Raw genomic sequence first — 21,113 nt, forward strand, 5'->3', positions numbered from 1 at the left:
TTCGCCCCACTTTCACATGACGTGTGTTCAAGCTAAACTTCACAAGTATTAACGTTTCAGGTATAAGGGGCATAATCGGGACATAATACATTTGGAAGTTACCACTTGCTGGGTGGTATTAATAATTATTTCTACATAAGAGAGAAATTTACATAGTTAATCCACCACTAGAAATAAAGATAACTATATTTCTTAAACATGTCTTTTTTACCAAGCACTATTCAAAATCTACACATTACCTGTTTTCTCACTGAATTTTGCCATTGAAAAGAATGGCTTTCCTCCCAAAGAAGGAGCTTCTTGCCCCTGGAGATAAGGAATGACCAGATAAAACCAAAAGGCTCTTTCATGAAGTTTTAATTTGGCAAATGTCAATCTATTTCCAAAATATGTAAACTTGAGAGCGAAGAGGGAAGGGAACCTTTGGCAGGGGTTGAGAAGAGAGGGCCCGGGGCTGCTGTGGGAGGGCGCCGTGGCAGGACAGCAGCACAGGAGCTACAGGATCAAAGGTCTGGCTTTCCTTACAGACTCGCTTCCCTCTATGTTTATGTATATTCTAGCTGACAAAAACAAAGCAATATAGAAAAACCTAAAATAGGTTTTACAAAGAAAAGTCACTAAAGTTAGTATACTTGTTTGAAAACTCAAGCTCTGGGGTCAAGTCTAGGTTGAAATCTTGGTTCTTTGTTTACTACGTGATCTAAGCGCACTGCTTCTTTCATCTACCTAATTATAAAAACAATTGTAAAAAATAAGCATATTATGGTGATTAAAGGAAATAAAATAATGTGTGAAGCGCTTCACATAGTACCTAACATAAAGTAACACCCATATTCTGGCAAATATGAACCTACACAATAAGTGGTAAGTGATAATAAAAAAGCAGGCTAAAGCACTATAGTACCCAGTTGAAACTAAATATTTTAACAAAGTGATTAAATTACCATGCCTGCTAATATTTAAAAAAAATAACTGATATGTCATATACATATATACAATAGGGGACAGTGCTATTCCTATTTTCTAATATAATGTATTTTAATTTTATTCTCTTTGGGGGCTGTCACACATCTTATGGTATGAGCTTTAGTAACAGTTATTTGTATCTACTACGGTTCCTTCACAAACACTTTCAATCTTACCAGATAGTTCTCTAAATGTAAGTTCCAATTTAATTTGCTCTGGGGTTGATCCTCCTATAAATTCGGTCTTCAATTCCAAATCTGAGAGTGTTAAATGAAGGGTCTCCTTCTGAAGTGACTTCTTAAACCACGGCCCTCTTTCTTGATCTGACCGAAGATCAGGTATTGGGAAGCGAACAGAAAGGTTTAATGCTGGGGTGGCAACTTGTACCGATACCCGACAATGTGCAGGGTTATGTGAATCATCTAGAAACACTTCAGTGAAAGCCTTGTGCTACAATACAAAACATCAAAAAATGCCAAAATATTAAATCAAGTAAATCAACAGAAATGACATTACTATACAACATCACAATATATACAATTGTTATTTCTCCATTCAGTATAGAGGATTAAAATACAAATCAAATTGACTGCTACCACATTAATTTAGTATAATAAAATCTTATAATGCAACACCATTGGTAAAAGAACTAATGGCAATAGTTAAACTGATAGAAGAATACATAGATCAAAATAAAAGCTGAACCAAACACAAAAAAATTATAAATTAGCCTTTCAGTAAATCTTTTTTTTTTTTGTACCAGGAATCAAACTCAGGACCTTGCACTTGTCAGGCAGGTGCTGTGCCAATGAGCTAATATCCCTGGCCCTCAGTAAAAATCACTATATATCCAATATTCAATGTGAGATTTACCTACCAATAGCTACTTTAAAGACTTAATGCAAACTCAGATAATTATGTCAAAAACAAAGACCAGTCTGTGATTTGCCTTCTTATTTCCAGGACTAAGTCCAGAGCTTTGGTACAGCCTAGATTCTAAGTAAATATTTACTAAGTGATTCACTCTGAGCTCCTGTCCAATCTAGGAGTACGACCCCATCAAACGGCTCTTGGAAAACAAAATGTATATACCGTGTACCCTAACTATTATAATAAAAGGTTCAAAGGACATGTCATCAAATAAAAGTCAATTTCTCATTTTTCTCTAGAATGTATTCAAACTAATAAAGCTTTGGTCCATAGTAGATGGCACCATGCCTCCATTTCTTGAATCAGTCTATTAACCTCTCAACTAGAACGCTCCTGGCTAGGTGTGGTGGTGCACACCTGTCATCCAAGCACTCAGAAGGCTGCAAGTTTGAGGCTAGCCTCGACCACATAGTGAATTCAAGCCCAGCCTCAACAACACAGTGAGACATTGTCTCAAAAAACAAACAAACAAGAAAAACCAAAAACAAAAAAAGCAAGTTCCCATCTCTGTAAGACTTATATTTTTAACGAACCTATTCTATCAACTCTCCTACTGACTTTCAAGTACTAGTCCCCACTCTCAGGCAAAACTATCCATGCAATTAAGCTACCAACCTAGTCCATGTATAGCTAACAGCAAATAGAGAGACTAGCCAACAGAACTTAAAATAACTAGCAATCGGTGAGAATGAAAGAGCTAAAGAACATTGATTTGATATGAATACTAGTCACAGGGGAAAAGCAAGTAAGTAGGAAAACAAAGTATCTCTTCCCTTGTCTTTTTAACTAAAGTTGCCTATGTCTGGTCTGGTGCCTATAACCTCCAAATTCCAGCCCCAAAATTCCTTATCAACTTCTTGCAAACCTGACTTGCTTTGCTTAGAAAAGATCTTACATATCTAGTGATAAAATGTGATGTTCTATATATTATTTTTCCATTGTCAAAAGTACGTCTTCTATTCTTAGGGCTAAATTGTCTAGGCCACTGGTGGTGAACCTAGAGCACATGTGTTGTTTTTCTTTTAAGACAAAAGATGTGAACGTATGAACTGTTTTTTCTAACGTAAAACCTCAGTATTCAGGTTTAATTGCAGTACTGACACTGTGTGATGAATACACGGATTTTGGGTTTCATTCTGAGCACTCATCTCTAAAAGCTTCCTCATTACTGGTTTAGGAGGTTCATTCAATGTGTTAATAATGAAGAAGTTCATTAAATGTGTTAATAGATAAAAGCTGATTGATGTTATAATCATAGTTTATAAAATTTGGATAAATAGAAAAAGAAATCTAATTCTACTATCACATAATCAAATGCTACTAATTTCCATATTTCTACTCATTCTTTTTTTTTACACATCAACTTTCTTTATATAGCTTCAGAGAAAGTTTATGTGAAATAATACATTCTACTTTTTCACTTAATATATCTCTACCATCCCAGTACTGGGAATTGAACTCAGAGACTGCTGAGCTCCATTCCTAGTTCTTTTTCTTATTACATTTGAGACAGGTGCACACGCCTATAATCCCAGCCACTCAAGAGGCTCAGAGAAGATCACAAGTTCACTTCTTCATGAGCCTCTTTAAGTTGCTACACCATCCTCACAACCATCATCTTAGAATGGCTGCATAAAATTGCATTAGTATATTATCAAAACTTAATAGCCTATTATCAAGACATAAGAGTATCTGTTTTTCATTACAAATAATGCTGTTTTAATATATCCTATTTAATCTATTTAGCAAACTTGGCTAAGAAATTATCTCAATAAGCTTATTACTTAGTTACACGTATTGTGATTATTTACAATTTTTGAATACTTACCAGACTAATGTGCTTATTATATGAAGTATACATGTGAGAGGCCATCATCTCTACGGTAGTAAGTTTCTGTGGCTGAAGCAGGGAATTTAACCTGTCCACAATACTGATATCCAGCTCACAACACACTGGGTTTAATTTAATTTGTAATTCTGCCTTCTGAGGAACTGAAGTAAGTCTTGCTTGATTACCCTTTTAAAAAAAGGCATGAATATATCACTAATCATACAACAAAATTAGATTCAACACTTACAATGTGAGAAAATGGCAAATAAATTTTACAGGTGGTAATCACACAGAAAGATCTCTTACTTGAGTTCCTTTGTTCTCCGAATGCTTATAATGAAGCTGAAGACATACAGGGGGGTGAGCATCAGATCCTTCATTAGAATGGAACGTTAAAAGCTTAAAAACAAAGATGGGGATAAATTAAATGTGGTATTAAGCTATAACTGACTCATGACTTCACAGAGGTGCCAACATAATGAAAGGAAGAACACTCTGAAGTCAGAACCACTGGCTTTAAGTTTCCTTCCAGTCACTTACTAGCAATGTAAATCTTAGTCCAGTTAGTTAACTTCTATGACACTCAGTATCTCAGCTGCAGAACATAAGGATTCAAATAAACCAATGCCCAAGAAGGGACTATTTGTCAGGTGTGGTTGTGCATGCCTGTAATTCCAGCACTCAGAAGGCTGAGGCAGGAAGACGGCCATGAGTTCAAGGCCGGACTGGGCTACATAGTGAGTTCAAGCCTGATCTGAATTGCACTGTGAGACCCTTCTTCAAAAATAAAAAGAAAGAAAGGACTATAAAAATAAAATGGAAATAGTAATAATGTTATTTTGCCAGTTTTAAGAAGTTTCTCTAGGTCACACTTTTACATTAGGCAAAAAAAAAATCAGAAAACATAAAATATTCCACCTATCTTAAATACTGCTTAGCACAAAATAGGCATTCAGTATGCATTCAATACTAGAATTTTTCTGAAGTATTTCAAAAATGAATAAAATGAAAGCATTCCTCTCATAATTGATACTCTGCAACAACTCAACCCTAAGTTAAAAATGTTAACGTATTTACCATTGTCTTGGATGCCATATTTTAAAATGTTTCAACAAAACAAAGACAAAAAATGATAATACTCCCTTATGACTTCCTATACATTTTTTAAGAAAATCATTGCTGTTCACGTAATTCATAAAAAAGGCAAATTTAAAGAATAATTACAAAGGAACTAAACAGCATTTACCTCTGTATAGTGAGGAGGAACAGAATGAAAATCCGTGGGAAACAGACACTCTAAAAGTTCCATTTGGCCAATGGATACATCAGTACTAAAATACCTTAAAGCAGATCTTTGTCTTTGTTCATAGGATACTTTGATGCCAGTACCTATAAATCTTTATTCAAAAAAAAAAAAAAAAGAACAGTCAGCATTTAAGGGTATCCATTTACTTCTAGATTAAACAATACATCCTAGTCAGAGAATAATATACAAATATTAATATGTATACTGAGTCATCACTCATTTTGACAAGTTCAAGTGAGCAATAACCAATATAATTTACTCCTAAGGATAGTAACCAGAAAGACTGCTTCAACTTTCCTACTCCTTTCAAAGGGAAAAACAGTACAAGAGATATTGTTCCTTTTAAAGTTTGTTCTTTTGAAACTGCCTGGCTCTGTAACTGCTTTATGGCTTTGTTGTGATTACTTTCTTGACCCCTGTAACCACGAGAGAGTAACTGAACAGACAAGATGCCTGCTTGTACCATTATACCAAGTTTCAAGAACTGATGGTCATTAATCTACCCTTGTAACCAATGATCTCACCCAGTTAGCTAATCAGAAGAACCTCCAGACTGTTCTGTCTCACCTTTGTACTTCCTGCAGATCATATAAAAGCCCTTGGCCACCAGAGATCAGGGCTTGACATTCTGGGAATGATCCCAATCAGTGCCCGTTGATGGAAATAAATCTGCCTCCAAATCCTGGGTGTCATTTTCAGTGTTTCTGCTTGCAGTTCCACCCTGACAAATTAGTTCTATTGCTGGGAAATTTTTTTCAAGATATATTTATTTCCCAATATTGTTCTTCTCTCTTCTACATACATTTAAAAATTTATATTTCAGTAGATAAAATGTTTCAAATTATAAAATATGCAAAAAATAGTTTCTTAAAATTATCTTAAAACATCATGCAATACTGTTAAAACCTCAACTGATGGAATCTAAATTAAGTCTACCTCTAATTCTTTGGATTTTATTGTTGTTGTTTTGAGACAGGGTCTCTCATTATGTACTTCACTCTGGCCTCGAACACACAGCCATCCTCCTGCCTCAGCTTTCTGAATGCTGGGATTACAGGCATGTGCCACCATGCTCAACTAAGAAAAATCACCTTATTTGAATTTTTTTTATTTTTTTAAGACAGGGCTTCACTATGTAGTCCAGGCTGGCCTTGAACTCACTGTGTAGCCAAGGCTGGCCACAAACTCACAGCAATCTTCCTGCCTCAGCCTCCGAAGACGGTGGGATTATAGGCATGTGCCACCATGCCCAGCTGGTTTCTGTAATGTTTTCCAACTGGTAGATATTTGAAACCTTATCAAAAATGGTGGGGAAATGTCTTCCTAACTTCATTATAAATATAATCTGCAGGGTATCTTTTGGTAGATATCAAAACTTCTTTGCATATTAATTTTAATACTTTAAAAATATTATGCTAAAAGAAAACCCCCAGGTATTTTCTAAAAAGTCAATGTGTTTAAACCATCACACAACAATTTACAGTAGAAGTAGTCTGCACGTTATTGATACCACACCTACAAACTCAACTATTAGGACTCAACTCATAATGGATCACTGGCAATTTGGACAGCTTTCTGTATTCTTTGAACCAAGCTCAGGATCAGCCTTAGTGCTGCGTCCCACCCTTCAGCCAGCAGTCAGTGGATCACTTCCAAGTCCCTTCTCGTGAGTTCTGCTCTCACCACCATTGTTCCTGCTAATGTCAACAATAAGAGCATTTTCATGACTGTAATAGTGGCAATGGGATGAGAGCAAAATACTCAAAGAAACTTGGCAAAACCGGGGCAAGGAGCTACAGATATAATTTAGCAAAACTTTAGATTAGAAAGACTTGTTATCTGTATTGTTCTGCACAACCTGCATGAGAGCACTGGTATATACATATCTCTGTAGCACTGCAAGAATATTCCACTCATTTATCAACCAAACATGAATTATAAACATGCACACAAGGGCCAGGGATATAGCTCAGCAGCACAAGCGCCTGCCTGGCAAGTGCAAGGCCCTGAGTTCAACTCCCAGTGCCAGAAAAAAGAAAAAAAAAACAACTAAAAGTGCACACAGGCAGACAGATGGAGGCAAACGTCCACATCTGGCTCTTTCTTGAGGATATTAAGGAACATAAAGGAGTTTACCTAAGGTGATCGTGTGAGCAAGCTTCCGCAAATACTGCTCGGAAAGACTTAAAATCTTCTGCTGAAAATCTTGCTGGATCAACCTTTTCTATACAAGTAAAGAAAGCTACAGCCATCGGTGTCAATGGATTGAGGTTCAATGACGTCTCAGGTGGAGATAAAGGATCAATGTGAAGTACAGAGACTGAAAAAGTTCCAATAGCTAGTCTAAAAATAAGCTCAGGCCTGGATTCATCCACTGAAACGGATCTAGATGGGAGAGCTGAAATACATGTGTTCAAGTTATACATGTAAGTTTGACACTTAAAGATAATTAGTGTACCAAAATTATAAAACATTTACTCATGTATTAACTTTTAAAAATAGCTGATCACACAATTAAAATGGTATTAAACAATTAAGGTAAAATGAACTGTTATCTTTGATACTTCAAGTACAAAAGAGTACATTACAATCTGGCATTATGGAGCATGCCTGTAATCCCAGCACTTTGGGAGGTGGGAGGATTGCAGGATCAAGTCCCACCTGGACAATTTAGCAAGACCTTGTCTCAAAATAAAGTATAAAAAGGGCTGGGAATGTAGCTCAGTGCAATGGCCCTGGGTACAATCTCCAATTCCAACATAACAAAAAAGTGTATTACAACTGTAATATATGAACAAAGCTTTTGCATTGATAAAACTACATTGGGAAATAAAGATTAAACAAAAACTGTGCACCGAATTTTCTTTAAGCCTGGTGTTTATTTCAATTAAAATCTTCAGAGTAAGGGCTGTGTAACTTAGGTGTACAGTGCTTGCCTAGCATGCATGAGGCCCTGGGCTCCATTCTCACCACTGCCCCCCAAAAAACTCCAAATACAGCATAGAAATATAAGGTTCCCTTTTAAGGAATATATAAACAGTGAAAAAATAAACACAAACAAAAAGGCATGGGGTTGAAGGGTTCTGGAACAGCTTAGTAGTAGAGTGTGTGTGCCTGGCATGTGCAAAGTCATGGGTTAGATCATCAGCAACAAAAGAAAGGAAGGGAGAAAAGGAGGGAGATCAGTTGGCTTATGAAGACTCCTAAACTGCGAAAATAGTGAAAAGAAGAAACTGGTTAAGTTTACTTTTTCACTAACAATATCACAATATCTGAATACACAAAAATTTGAGCAATTATTCTAAAATACTTCACTGTGAATTGTTTAACAATTCTTCATTTACCTTCTAAACTTTGCTCAATGCCCCAGACTGCAAGAAAGTTTATGAGAGACAAAACAAACAACAAAAAAAGCCAGGGTACAGAGTTTACATGTTTAGCCCTACATTTAACCTCCAGCATCGAAGTAAAAATAAAGAAAACTGACATTTATTTAGGAAAAAAAAGAAAATAAAAACAAAAGAAGGCAGACAGGTTTTTTAAAAGAAACAATTGTTTTAATTTTTAAATTTTCAAAAAGTCCAGCAGAAACTAACAAGGAGCATCTTTCCTGTGCTTACCTGTCTTCTGCAAAGACACCGGGTGAACTAGGTTGGGCGGAAAGGCTGGCCCTCGCACTGGCTGCTCTTTATGATGATCAAGGAACTCTCCCCAAGTTGGCTGAAGCTTGGAAAAGATTTTTTAGAGGACATGAATAAAGTACGGAACTTCAGCAGCAATTTTTCAAGAATAAAAAAAATATTAAATAATACTTTACCACAGTAGCACTTAATGGGGATCCTGCTGGGGTACTTGTGTATGTACTAGTTAATGATAACTCCAGGTCCATATTTGGGGGATCCCCAAGGGGTGGAAGAGAAGAGAGACTATGCGACATATCCATATCCGCCATGGAGAAGAAAACTTCTTCTTCTGGAGAAAATTACATGTCATCACTGATGTTATAATTTCACAGATTCAAGTCTTCAGAGTAGGCTAATATGCATTAATATAGTTTTCTTCCTTCAGATTACTGAGATATAGTGGTAAACCAAACTGTATGCTACTTCCAATGGGACAACTTATTTGAACCCAGGATATTAATGGCATAGTAAAAACTCAGCTGAATGAATATAAGTAATATGGTTAAGCTCTCTTCCTAATGAATATTTTGTTGTTTTTTAAAAATATATTATACTCAGTTATTCCCAGGCACATTTTAAGTGTCATATGACAATTTAGAAATCAAAATTCAGATTTTAAAGTGGTATTAGTATGCACAAGGCCCTGGGTACAATCTCAAGCCCTCACAAATACACAAATGCAAATAGACAGATTGACTGATAGAAAGAACAAATATTTCGCCATCTCTGGCTTCATGTGGATAGCACTACCTCCTTTTAAAAAAAGAAAACCAAATTCATTACTTAGAATTCTATTTATATTTCAGTTCTTTCTTTTGGAAACTGTTTTACCCTCATGCAAATGAAGTTTGTTAAGGCCAAAAATGCGTGTTTTAATTTTTTATTTGGTTCAACATTCCATACTTAAATTGATTCATATTATTTATGTTATCAGTGCTTAAACATTTAGTAACAACTGTAAATGTAAAATAAGCATGGAAACAATTACATTTACATATAACTGATGGAGAGATTAATAAAGAAATGTTTCCTATTTAAAGAACCTACTGTACACCATTAGGTGAACACATAATTTGACAAAATAATTACTCTCAATTTATCTTTTGTGTAAATCTACATCTCATAAATGGACTTTTCCTAGGAAAATAATTTATAAGACAAAATTATACAATCAAAAAAAGATAGCCAGCTGGACATGGAGGTGCACGCCTGTAATCCCAGCCCTTGGGAGGCCAAGGTAGGAAGATCATTGTGAGTTCGAGGCCAGCCTGGGCTACAAAGTGAGCTCAAGGCCAGCCTGAACTACATAGTGAGACCCTCGCTCAAAAAGACAAAATAAAAAAAAAGATAACCATAGCAACTACATGCTGGTGCATCACTATAATCCTGTAGTTAGGTCATAAACTAAAACTCTCATATCATAGGCCTTTTGTCCTTTTATTGCTTATTAAGTTTACTTTTACCTATCATGATAAGGTGTGACTCTGGTGTCAACCAAGGTGCTTACCACGGCTAGAAGGTGTACGAGCCGTTTCTGTCTCATAAAAGCTTTGCTCTGAAGATACACCCACAGACAGGGAATCTTTTCTCAAATAATACCGGTTTAATTCCATCTGAATTCGATACTCGTCTTCCTGTTGCATAGGTCGGTTTTTCCTATCTTTATTAGCTAACCCTATTTTGCTAGAATTTTCTACAAGTATACAAAAGGAAAGCAAGACAATAATTAAATTTGGAGTAACTTAAGTATTTCTCTCCCGACACCCATTTACGCAATACTAATGGCAACTGAATACCACAAACAGTGCAAAACTGCATCTATTCAGTATTCATCAGTGGCCAGTAATCAAAAACCTTACCTCTGTGATAGGCAGTAGTCATTAAAAATATTTTAATGTGTGCTACTTAATAGGTTTGAAAATTATATTTTCTCAGTTGTATAAAGTACTATCCCCAACCAAAGAAATAAATCAGAACAATTTTGAAAGAGTTAAGAATGTAACACAAATAATCTGAATGCAAATTTGTGCCATGACACAATTCAAAAGCCCCAATCCAATGAACTATTTAGGATTCTTATTTACAATACATCTTTAATTTTACATATTCAAAAATATACTTTCCTATATGAATGTTATATATTTTAAAGTTTCAAAGAATTAAAAATAATACTAGAGTTATACTTGCCTGGTCCAGCAATAGCTGCTAACATATCCAAAAGCAAGTGTACCTGCCTGGGAGACAGGAATAGATGAATAGAGTCGATCTGTCCATCAACATCCAACTTAAAAAAAAAAAAAAAAATCACAATGAATACCTTTTAAAGGCTCATCTCATATTTTAAGGCACTGAGATAAATACTTACCTTTACCTTAGATTACTTTGCCTAAGACCCTGATTCATGCAATCTAAGTGAAAAGCCTTAAAGGGCACTGAACTAAAAGGGAAAATCTGAGGAACCCCATGTCAGCAAATCCAATGTCAGGTTTTTGTTTTTTGTTTTTTGTTTTTTTTGGTACCAGAAATCAAACTCAGGACATTGTGCTTGCCAGGCAGGCACTTGTGCCGCTCGGCTACACCCCCAGCCCACAATGCCACACATTTTATCTCTCTGTCTTCTGAGTATTTAGTATTTGAGAAGGCCTTAAGACATAGTCTTAAGAAAGAATACTAAGGGAACAGTAATACAGTAAGACCTTAAGAAGACTCAAGTCATGGTCCTTAAAGCTCAATTTGAACCAAGAGCACATAAAGTTGGCTTTCATAAGCCTGCCCAAGGGTCACACTGCCAACACTCCCCCTCTCGGGTGCCTACTGTGTTCCACTAAGTCTGTGCTCTCTGGGCTGTGAGAGTAGCAGCCACAGCATAAATAAGGTGAGAAGAGAGTATTTTGGTGGACTTCCTTTATCACTGCCAACTGCCCACACACGTTTCCTTCTAGAAATGTAAGTTCAATCATACCCTCTTCCTGATTCCTGTGCAATACACTCTGACAAGAGCGATCACTCGACTTCCAACACTACCTTCTACAAAGATTCATGTCCTGTCTCACTTTTCATTCACCTCCTTTTACTTCTAACATGCTAAAATAACTTCTATCATTATCCTTATGCCATTTGATAAATAACTGAACTAATAAAACATATTTATATTAGGAAAGTGGCTTCTCACCCCTGAGAAAAATAAATTTCTTCTGATTCTAAAAACAATAATAAATAAACTACACAGTGACCCTGATATTTTTATGATCTCAGTAAGAGTACAACACACTATTTAATAACAATAATCATTACTATCATTTTTTTAGTATTTTTAGGGGTTCTTTATTGACTGCTGACATCCCAGGCCATGTCCTGAATTAAAGCTAAGGAGAGAGGGAAAATGTTTTGATTATATGCCAATTTTTTTCTTGGTACTGGGAATACAATCTCTGATCTTCATTATAATGATCAAGAGTCTCATTCTGAATTTTTTAAGTAATATTTCATTATTAGTACATTATGAATTTGGTATATATAGATCAAAGTTCGTATTTCTTTCTTTCAGAAATATGAAAGACAGAAAATAACAACTAAAAAAATTTTCAGCTCAGTGTAACATGGTAATGAAAGTCTTTAAATTCAATCCCGACAGTCCCCTACTTTTACATACTGTATAATGCATACCAAAAGCATATGCCAAAATTGAACATGAACTACCAGACTTATACACTACTCAACAGAGTACTAATCTCAGAATTAAAAAAAAAAAGCAAAAACCATGAAATCTTTCATAACATTTTTGAACTCACAGCTGAAAGACTTAAGTTTAATTAGGAGTAAAAACAAATTAAAGCCCTAACACTTTGGGTGTCCCAAGAATACCACCTTTGTCAACACGGTATTAAGGTTAGAAGATCTATATTTCCTCAACGTTAATCTATAGAACTTTTATTTTCACTATAGCCACATCTTTCATTATAATATTTTCATTATATTAGCACTTATTTTCATCAAATAAAAGCAAATCACAAATACTCAAGTGACTACATAAAAATTACTGTATAGGCAAGGATAACACTACCATTAAATATTAAATCCTGCCTGGCATACAATGTCACCATGCAAAATTTCCAAATGTTCATTTATCACTTAATATGTAAAACTCTAAAACTACAATATAAAGAGCACTAATAAAATCAATACAGGATTTGCAAAACTCTGGTTTTGCATAAAGATCAAAAACATACAAATGTTGAAGACTATCGCTTCTCAGCCTTTAGTCTAAGATCAAGTGTAAATGTTGAATACTTCATATAATTAGTCAAAACAGAACTATGAAAGTTATTGCTGCAGTTCTTCCTTCTTAAGCAGATGCAGTCCCCGAAGACACAGATATGATGGTTTTCCAAAGAGGTTGCCACAGCAGAGGACTCCCTGTGTAGTTTACACATACCATGGCTACCTGCTCCTCTAACCACCCTCTGTGCTATTTCACGAAGTGGCTGAAGACCTCATGAAAGGATTCCACATCATCTGAAGTGGGACAGAGCAGTAAAGAGGAGGGCAGTAATCTGTAGAACGAATGTTTTCATTCTCTTCAGCACTTTCCTCCTCCTCCAAGTCTAGTCCAGTACCCCAAATCCAAGGAAGGAACTCTGGGAATTCTCCACTCACCAGAAAGTCTTTTTATACACATTTCCAAGTATTTAGTGTCTCCCTTTTGTATGCTCCCATAATAATTTCTATATTCCTTGGTGTATCTTTCATTAAGGCAAAGGTGGTATATCACCCATCTCTGCATCTGTTCCAAGAACCTGCACAGGGCCTGACATTCAGCAGTCACTCAAATATCTACAGATAGGTGGACCAGTAATATAAATGAATACATCCTAACAGCCTCTTAATTTAAACCAAAGTAAGAAAATAAAGTGTGATAAACACATTTTTTTTTTTGTTCGTTGTTTTGTTTGTTTCTTTTGAGATAGGGTTTCACTATGTAGTACAGGCTGGTCGTGACCTGGCTTATGTAGCCCAGGGTAGCCTCAAACCATGGCGATCCTCCTCCCTCATCCTCTGAAGTGCTGGGATTACAAGCATGTGCTAGCACACCCAGCAACAAATACATTTTTAAGTGATTAAATAATTGTGAAACTCTTGATTCTCTAATGGTAATGATCAATATTTGCTAGAAAACAAGTACAACCATCTCGAAACAATGGCTTCAAAAAGCCATAGGCACATTAGAAAGGTCAATCTCTTTTTATAAACATTATACAACTATAAAAATACATATATAATTAAGTAAGTATCTACTATAGTTGATATCACTTTCCAAACCTCTTTCCCCTTTAAACTTAATTTTACGATGACAGAAAGAGACTGTAATGAATTCCTAGTCATCTTAACTATGTTTACTACAAAAAGCGGTTTTCTTTTTTTGTTGTTTTGGGGTTTTGTTTGTGTCTGGTTGTGGACTATATAGAAGGCAGCCCTTCATAAAACCTGACTTGCCGCATAGGGCGAAGGCAGTCCTCCCTAGAATACTGCGACTTAAGACATTTGCACCAACCGAAAGTAAAATGCTGGCCTGGAGACAGCAGATACTCAGTTAAGGAGAACCTACAGTAATCAAACAGTAGGAAGCTGTACTGACTAAAGAATATTCATAGTTTTATTTGAGAAAATAAAACGAACACTGACCTTAGCTCCAGGAAGTACTTCATTCTGTTTCAACGTGAGACTCAATCCCAACCTACCAATTAGCCCTCCAATCTGCACTGGGTCTGAGGGTGCTATCTCTGGTAAATTTCTAGTCAGTTGTGGATGTGGCTCATAAACAATCTTGGGGTTCCAGCTAGGTGACAGCTTTGGCTCAGTTTCCTACAATAATGAAAGAAAATAAAGTAACTATTTAGAATACTTTAGTGGAAATATACTGAAATACAAAACATAAATGTCAACTTAAGAATAAAATATTTGACAGGACAAATTGTATTGTTACAATGGATAAACCAGTACCTTGTAGCTAAAATGAAACATAGGATGGTTAGCATAGTACCTTGGGAATGTAAAGAAATCATGGAAAAGAACTTTATGAAATAAACACAGTATCTCTCCAAGTTGTAGCAATAAGAAAAACTAACAGACTCTGTATAACCAGGAACACCTGATTTATGAACTACTGTAAAAGGTAAATTATAGAATGACTGATGGGCCAAAGGCTTCTGTGCTCCTCGAAAAAATTAACAGAGTTCCATAATTATAAAGTATTTTTTTTTAAGTTATGATTTGTAAGGTACGTTTTCAGCAACACATTCATTATGAAGGTGATTCTGAACACTGCTTAATTTCCTGAAATTACTGTAAAAGGGTATTAGATGTTAATACACCACTTTGCCCCAGCACATCACATCCAATGTTCCTCCAGCAAACTGGTGGGAAAGGTATGAATTCTGAATGTTTCAGAATCTCTGAAATACATATCGCCATCCCTGAGTATTTCTGTTGATTCTGAAACCAGATAGTCATTAACCTATATTGTATATCCTAGCAAAATTTCACAGCCCTCATTCAAATTTAGCCTTCTAACTAACAATCTGTAATTATGTTTTGGGTGTTTTTCCTTACCACTGGTGCAGTTGAACACACTGGGGAAGATTTTGCTGATGCAGAAAACTCATCCCAGAAGAGAGACACTCCAGAGAGCTGAAGTAATTTGTGAGCAAAAGCTGTGGGTTGATGTACATTAATTCCTGAGGAGTCATCAGCAGTTTCATCACAGTATACAGTTCTAAAAGTTAAAAGCAAATAATGCATTTGTACAAAACTCCCCGGAAAACTTATTTACCATAATGAAAGATGAAGACCTGTTAAAGAGATTTTTCAGGTATTACTTCTCCTTAGAAAATGCCTATAACAATAATGCTCATAATGTAGGTCACTGTGCTTCAAGTAAGTATTTCAGAAAGAGACCTTAACTCCAAGAAAAGTAAGTTTTATGAGTCTCTTAAATTGGAGGTGGGGAAAATTAGTAACTTCCTAAAGTTACCTTCAAGAAAAACAACTGCTACATGCCCTAAACAAACATCTCTTGCTAACAGTAAGACAGCACTTAGCTCCAAGTCACAAGTCTGACAAGAAATGACATTTTTGAATTCTTGTGTGACTAATATCCAGTTTAAACAAGACAAGGAATGTGGCTCTAGGGCTAGATGTGGTGGCACAAGTCTGTAATCCCAGAAGGATTACAGGGAGGCTGTAATAACTCAGGAGGCTGAGGCAAGAGGATTGCCTCAAGTTGGAGGAGGCTAGCCTTGGCTACACAGTGAGTTTAAGGCCAGGCTGAATTAAAAAGCAAGACCCTATCTTAAAAAAAAAAAAAAAAAAATTAAGGCCAGGCTGAATTAAAAAGCAAGACCCTATCTTAAAAAAAAAAAAAAAAGTGGTTCTAAATGCTTAAGATGTTAGATACTGTTTTACTATATCAACTAAGATAGTCATTCCTAATTTTACAGATCTGTTACAGTAACTGTTTTACTAATAAGTGTTCTGTGAAAGACAGAAACCGTAACATATCTTGGTAAAGATTACTCCAAGAGGTACGAGGTGTCTCTGGTGCTCAGTACACAGTCATCCTGCCGTTTCTGTTGGCGGCTCATAAAGCACTGACACGAGGAAAGTTACCTGAGACCAACACTCAGGTGTCTCTATGAAAATGAATCTCCACTTTAGAGCTATTTATATGAATCCAATGAGTATAAGAAAAAGTTAAAAGCAGTATGTTTATATCATTTAATCACTATTTCACATACTAACCTCCAAATCCTCACAGAATCCTCCAAAGAAACTGCCCTCACTCTTTCTCACTAAAACAGCATTCAGATTAAGTACAGCAAGGTAAAAAAGTTATATTAATGAAACATACCTAGATTCATTTCATTGTTCACATGAAGAAAACCCCCAATCTCTAGAGTGACTTAAATTTAGTAGCATTCAATATTATTTTGATTTGCTATTAACTATTGTGAATTCAACATAGTATTATATATAATTATAGCCCAAATGGTACTTTAAGTTTTCAGTAATGAGATTAAAGCATAACTTGGGGAATAGCATTTTACTCTGAAATTATGCAATATTTTAATTTAATATCAATACCTCTAGTCTCCAAAAGCATTGTAAACTTTTTTTTCCAGTGCTGGGGATAGGTCTCAGGATTTTGCAGATCCCCAGCCCAGCATCCTAAAATTTAATGTGAGAGTAACAATAGGGCTATCTATTTTCAGATATAAAAAGTCTTACCTCTCTATTCGAATTTCAAGTGCAGTTCCAGTTTTAGAGTTCTCTGGCACATGTTCGATTCTCAAAACTGTGTCTATAAAAGTGACTTTTACTCTTCTTAGTACTAGAGTAAACAAGTAATCATCAATGGGAGAATCAGATTGTACTAAATTAAAACTTTTAATAAAAGAAATACTAATTTTTAAGATCTTTTTAAAAATAAATTAGATTTCTTTCCTTTACAATCGCCAAATCCTGAGCTTTGTGTTCAGTATCACACCTTACTGAGCACTTACCCAAGTTAGATCTCAACAGACAAGACAATGACTAACACCGTCTGCTGGACTCTAATCCTGTCACTCTAAAAGCATAATAAATTAAACAAGGAAAGACTCCAAAAAAGGAGCATTCAGTTCACCTGAATACAATATTTAAAATAATCTCAATTCTAAAGTTCTGAAATGAGAACAGTAATTCTTTTAAAATCAGAACAGAGTTAGCTGCTTTACACAGGCCTTATTAAAGACACTAAGTTACTAAATAAAATGATAACTTTTGAAAATGCTCAATAACAACAAACCTGTTTCAATGGTTTCAGCAAACTTTTCCAGGCCTTCAAAAGGCTGAGATCCTTCTCCTTGCTCATCTGTCAGTTTCTGGCTAAGACATTCTTTTGCCAATTGCATACTGCTGGTCATGAAACTTGACCAATACATGGGCTCAGAACCAGTTGCTGCAGAAAATAGAGAGTAATCCTAATAATTTCTCAAATTAAAATATTATTTCTAAAAATAACACATTTCAAATAGTTTGGTAACATTATGGTACTACCAAGAGAAGCAATATTCTAGAAATTACTCAAGATTGAAATATTGTGTTACTAACAACTAAAAAAAAAAAAAAGATTCCAGAAAAAAATTCCAGAGACATCTGCTCTCACTGTGTATTTTTTTGATCAAATATTAATTCATATATTCACTAAGAATTTAATATGTATTTTTAGATACACAGTACTATTCTAAATTCTATACAGTAGAGGGTCAATAAATATTTTCTGTAGAGGATCAGATAGTAAATATTTTAGACTTTCTGGACAATACGTTCTGTATCACACTGATTCAACTCTTCCATGAAAGTACAAAAGTAGCCGTAGAGAAGAAAGCCAATAAGCATGGCTACCTTTCAATAAATTTTTATTTATAAAAACAGGTGACAGGCCTGATTTCATCTACAAGCCATAGGTTAGAGCTCTGCTTCAAAAAATAGAAAAAATAAATGAAATATTTCTGCACTCACAGCTTACAGTACAACAGAAGTAAAATACAGCTAAGAAGAATTAAATAGGCAACTATTACATGGTAACAGAAAGCATTGTAAAGCTAAGAGGCTAGCTCTTGTACAGCTGTAAGAGCTAATTCTTCTAGCTGAGTGAATTAACAGGAAATCTGGCAGAGGTAGCAGATAACACACGCTTTGGAAATCAATATGAATGTACAAAATAGAACAGCATCCCTGGAGGAGGAAACACATGAGCTGTGAAAAATCCTTTTCAGATCACCCACCCAGAGAAAATTCCACTGCACACCCTTACAATATTCAAAGCAAACTGATGGAGATCACTAGAATTATTGCTTTCCAAAATGGAATTTTAAAGCCCATTTAATGAAATATTTTCCATGGGAAAAATACTTTTAAAGTTTTACTTTCCATTGGGAAGTATTATATCTACCTATCACAATGAAATGACAGATATTCTTGTACATTAATATCAGATTATTAAAATTTTATTATTGTATACCTATATACCCTTTACCTAGACTTATTAATCCTATCTTGTTCTATCCATTTTTTTCTACATTCTACAAGTAGGTATTCAACTATAAAGAAGAACATTCTCCCTCTCACATGTGACTAAGTGCAAAAGAATTGCATTGTTTTTCATTGTATTCACAATAGTACACAGGTCCCTGAATATAGACAGTAGTATAGTAGTTGACATATTTTTCTCAAAATGAACCTGGAAACCCACTCCAGCATTTGTAGATCAGCCTACAAAAGAAAAAGTGAGCACTGTACTCCATAAATTTCTAGTTTAATTACTAGATTGATGTTACAAAGAAACCTCAATTGGGTAGACAGAATTTCTTTTTTCTCTTTTACTCAAAATAACTTTTCTGGTGCCATGACCCCTTGAAGGTCTCAGAGCAGAGGATTATCCACGATATAAGTGGGGAAGCAGTGCAGTCATCCTGTGACTTTAGGCATAAGAGGGCTGCTGTCATAACTGCCCCCCCAAAGTCCCTCTTTCAGGGTAGGTGTGACATCTTCAGTGCTCCTCTTCGTGAGCTCCCAGGCCAGCCCTGCACCAAAACGTTTTTAAGGCTTATTTATCTTTCAGGCATGTCTCAGGAAAAATGAATCATTTCTTTCGGGGAAATACATTTACAGGTGTACAAATGTGTGTGTGTGCGCGCGCGCGCGCTCTCCTCTGTACCTTTTACTCTGACAGAAACTCTTGCTAGCCTGTGAGGAACCAAGAGTTCCTGGGTTTTATTTGTCACAGTGACAAGTGAGCTCAAATTAGCATCAGAGCAAGCTGGCTCTTGGAATGAGCCCCCTTCAAGGAAAGAGAATAACAACAAAAGAAAGAGGTGAAACCAAAAATACTACAAATCCCCTCAATGGAAAGCAATGTTGATTAGCAATTCCCGCTGGGTATGTCATGTCCTCTAATTTATTACATTATTCTTTATGTGCTTCTTTAATCTTTGCTCATTGTACTCTTAAAAAAATGTTGGGATGTACTGCAATTTTTTACAACTAGATCATGTATAAATCAGTTGTGGAAATCAGTTTTAATTGATGTGTGGTTGTGTTTGATTATTAAATGCCTTTTTTTAAAGATACGTAATATTTCATAAACCCCAGCACTGGTCACAAAGCTTACCTGTAAAATGTAACTTGTAGTATTTTTAAATATGAATGTCCATTTCAAGTGTATTTAAAGTGATTCCTCCAGGCAAGAGATTTGCATACCATATGGGCAAACTCCTCCACAGAGGAAGTAGCCTTCTTTGGAGAAAATGGAAATGGGTCCTGATGCTATCTCAGTGTAGCCCATTTCCTAGGGCACCAAGGAAAACACAAATGTGGTCTCTTTGGGGAGGACAGGACTCAATCTGCACCCTTTTTGTATGTAACATAAAATGTTACCTTTCTTGGCTAAAAAGAACATTCTCTTCTTCCTGCCCACTTTACATGATTATTTATTTATGTCAGTATGAACTTACGAGGGAGTTTTTTAGTGTATTATAATCCATTATTGCCATTAATCTTTTTTAACACTCCAGTTTCCAAGATGTGGTCAACCGAAGTTCCTTCAAGTTCAATCTGTGTCCTTTCAATATTTCTCATCAATCTTTGAGAACTATTCCTTGTTTTGGACACAATATTTTGAATTTTCAAATTACAAATCACTTTATCCAGGCACAGTAGTGCATGGCTATAACCCCAACTATGCAAAAGGCTGAGGCAGAAGGATCATACATTTCAGGCCAACTTTTTGCAACTTAGCACAACCTTGTCTCAAAATAAAATTTAAAAAGGGCTGGGGTGTAGCTCAGTGGTAGAGTGGTTGCCTAACGTGTAAAGTCTTGGGTTCAATCCCTAGAACCAGGAGGAAAAAAGTCCTTTTTTGGTAACAAATAATCACATAAACCAAAATATCTGTATAATGAAGTTCCTGTGAGTAAACAGAGAAAGTAAACAGAGAAAGAAAGTTCCTGTGAGTAAACAGAGTAAAAACAGAAGCAGAAAAAAATCAACTCTAAAGATATAATCACACACATCTTGTATACACAAATACAATGCAAAGTAATAAATACTGAGTTTAATGCAGTTAGGTTACTTTCTCGATCTCTGAAGGGTAAAAACAGAAGCAAATGAAACAGAAGCATAACACTTACCTAGGCGAGGTCTAGGCCGAAAGACCATTTCTAACCCTTTCACTTCCAGTGCACAATTGTCCTGCAGCAAAGAGCCCCACGGAACTGACAGAGAAATTGACTGAATGAAGCCTTCAGTGACTTCTAAAGGTGCATCTGCTGACTCCAGGATTTCATTGAGACACTAAAGA

At 35.6% G+C, this 21,113-nt stretch overlaps 1 protein-coding gene across 3 annotated transcripts in view; it reads right to left on the bottom strand.

Annotated features, from left to right (window-relative positions):
* Nucleotides 1-21,113, bottom strand: part of Atg2b (autophagy related 2B) — a 72,850-nt gene that overhangs the window by 39,094 nt on the left and 12,643 nt on the right. For 2 of the 3 annotated variants that reach the window (XM_005390394.2, XM_013517180.1), the window contains exons 2-15: nt 20,944-21,106; nt 17,559-17,711; nt 17,000-17,102; nt 15,326-15,488; nt 14,399-14,578; nt 10,904-11,000; nt 10,224-10,409; nt 8,851-9,005; nt 8,654-8,759; nt 7,170-7,431; nt 4,974-5,124; nt 4,034-4,126; nt 3,725-3,913; nt 1,143-1,416 (exon numbers count right to left, since the gene is read on the bottom strand). In XM_005390394.2, the coding sequence (XP_005390451.1) occupies nt 1,143-1,416; nt 3,725-3,913; nt 4,034-4,126; nt 4,974-5,124; nt 7,170-7,431; nt 8,654-8,759; nt 8,851-9,005; nt 10,224-10,409; nt 10,904-11,000; nt 14,399-14,578; nt 15,326-15,488; nt 17,000-17,102; nt 17,559-17,711; nt 20,944-21,106 (2,275 nt within the window). The remainder of the gene's footprint in view (nt 1-1,142; nt 1,417-3,724; nt 3,914-4,033; nt 4,127-4,973; nt 5,125-7,169; nt 7,432-8,653; nt 8,760-8,850; nt 9,006-10,223; nt 10,410-10,903; nt 11,001-14,398; nt 14,579-15,325; nt 15,489-16,999; nt 17,103-17,558; nt 17,712-20,943; nt 21,107-21,113) is intronic. The other variant, XM_005390396.2, reaches the window with a different exon arrangement.

Source organism: Chinchilla lanigera, unplaced genomic scaffold (genome assembly GCF_000276665.1).
Source record: "Chinchilla lanigera isolate Chin_1 unplaced genomic scaffold, ChiLan1.0 scaffold00037, whole genome shotgun sequence".
Classification (NCBI taxonomy): Eukaryota; Metazoa; Chordata; class Mammalia; order Rodentia; family Chinchillidae; genus Chinchilla; species Chinchilla lanigera.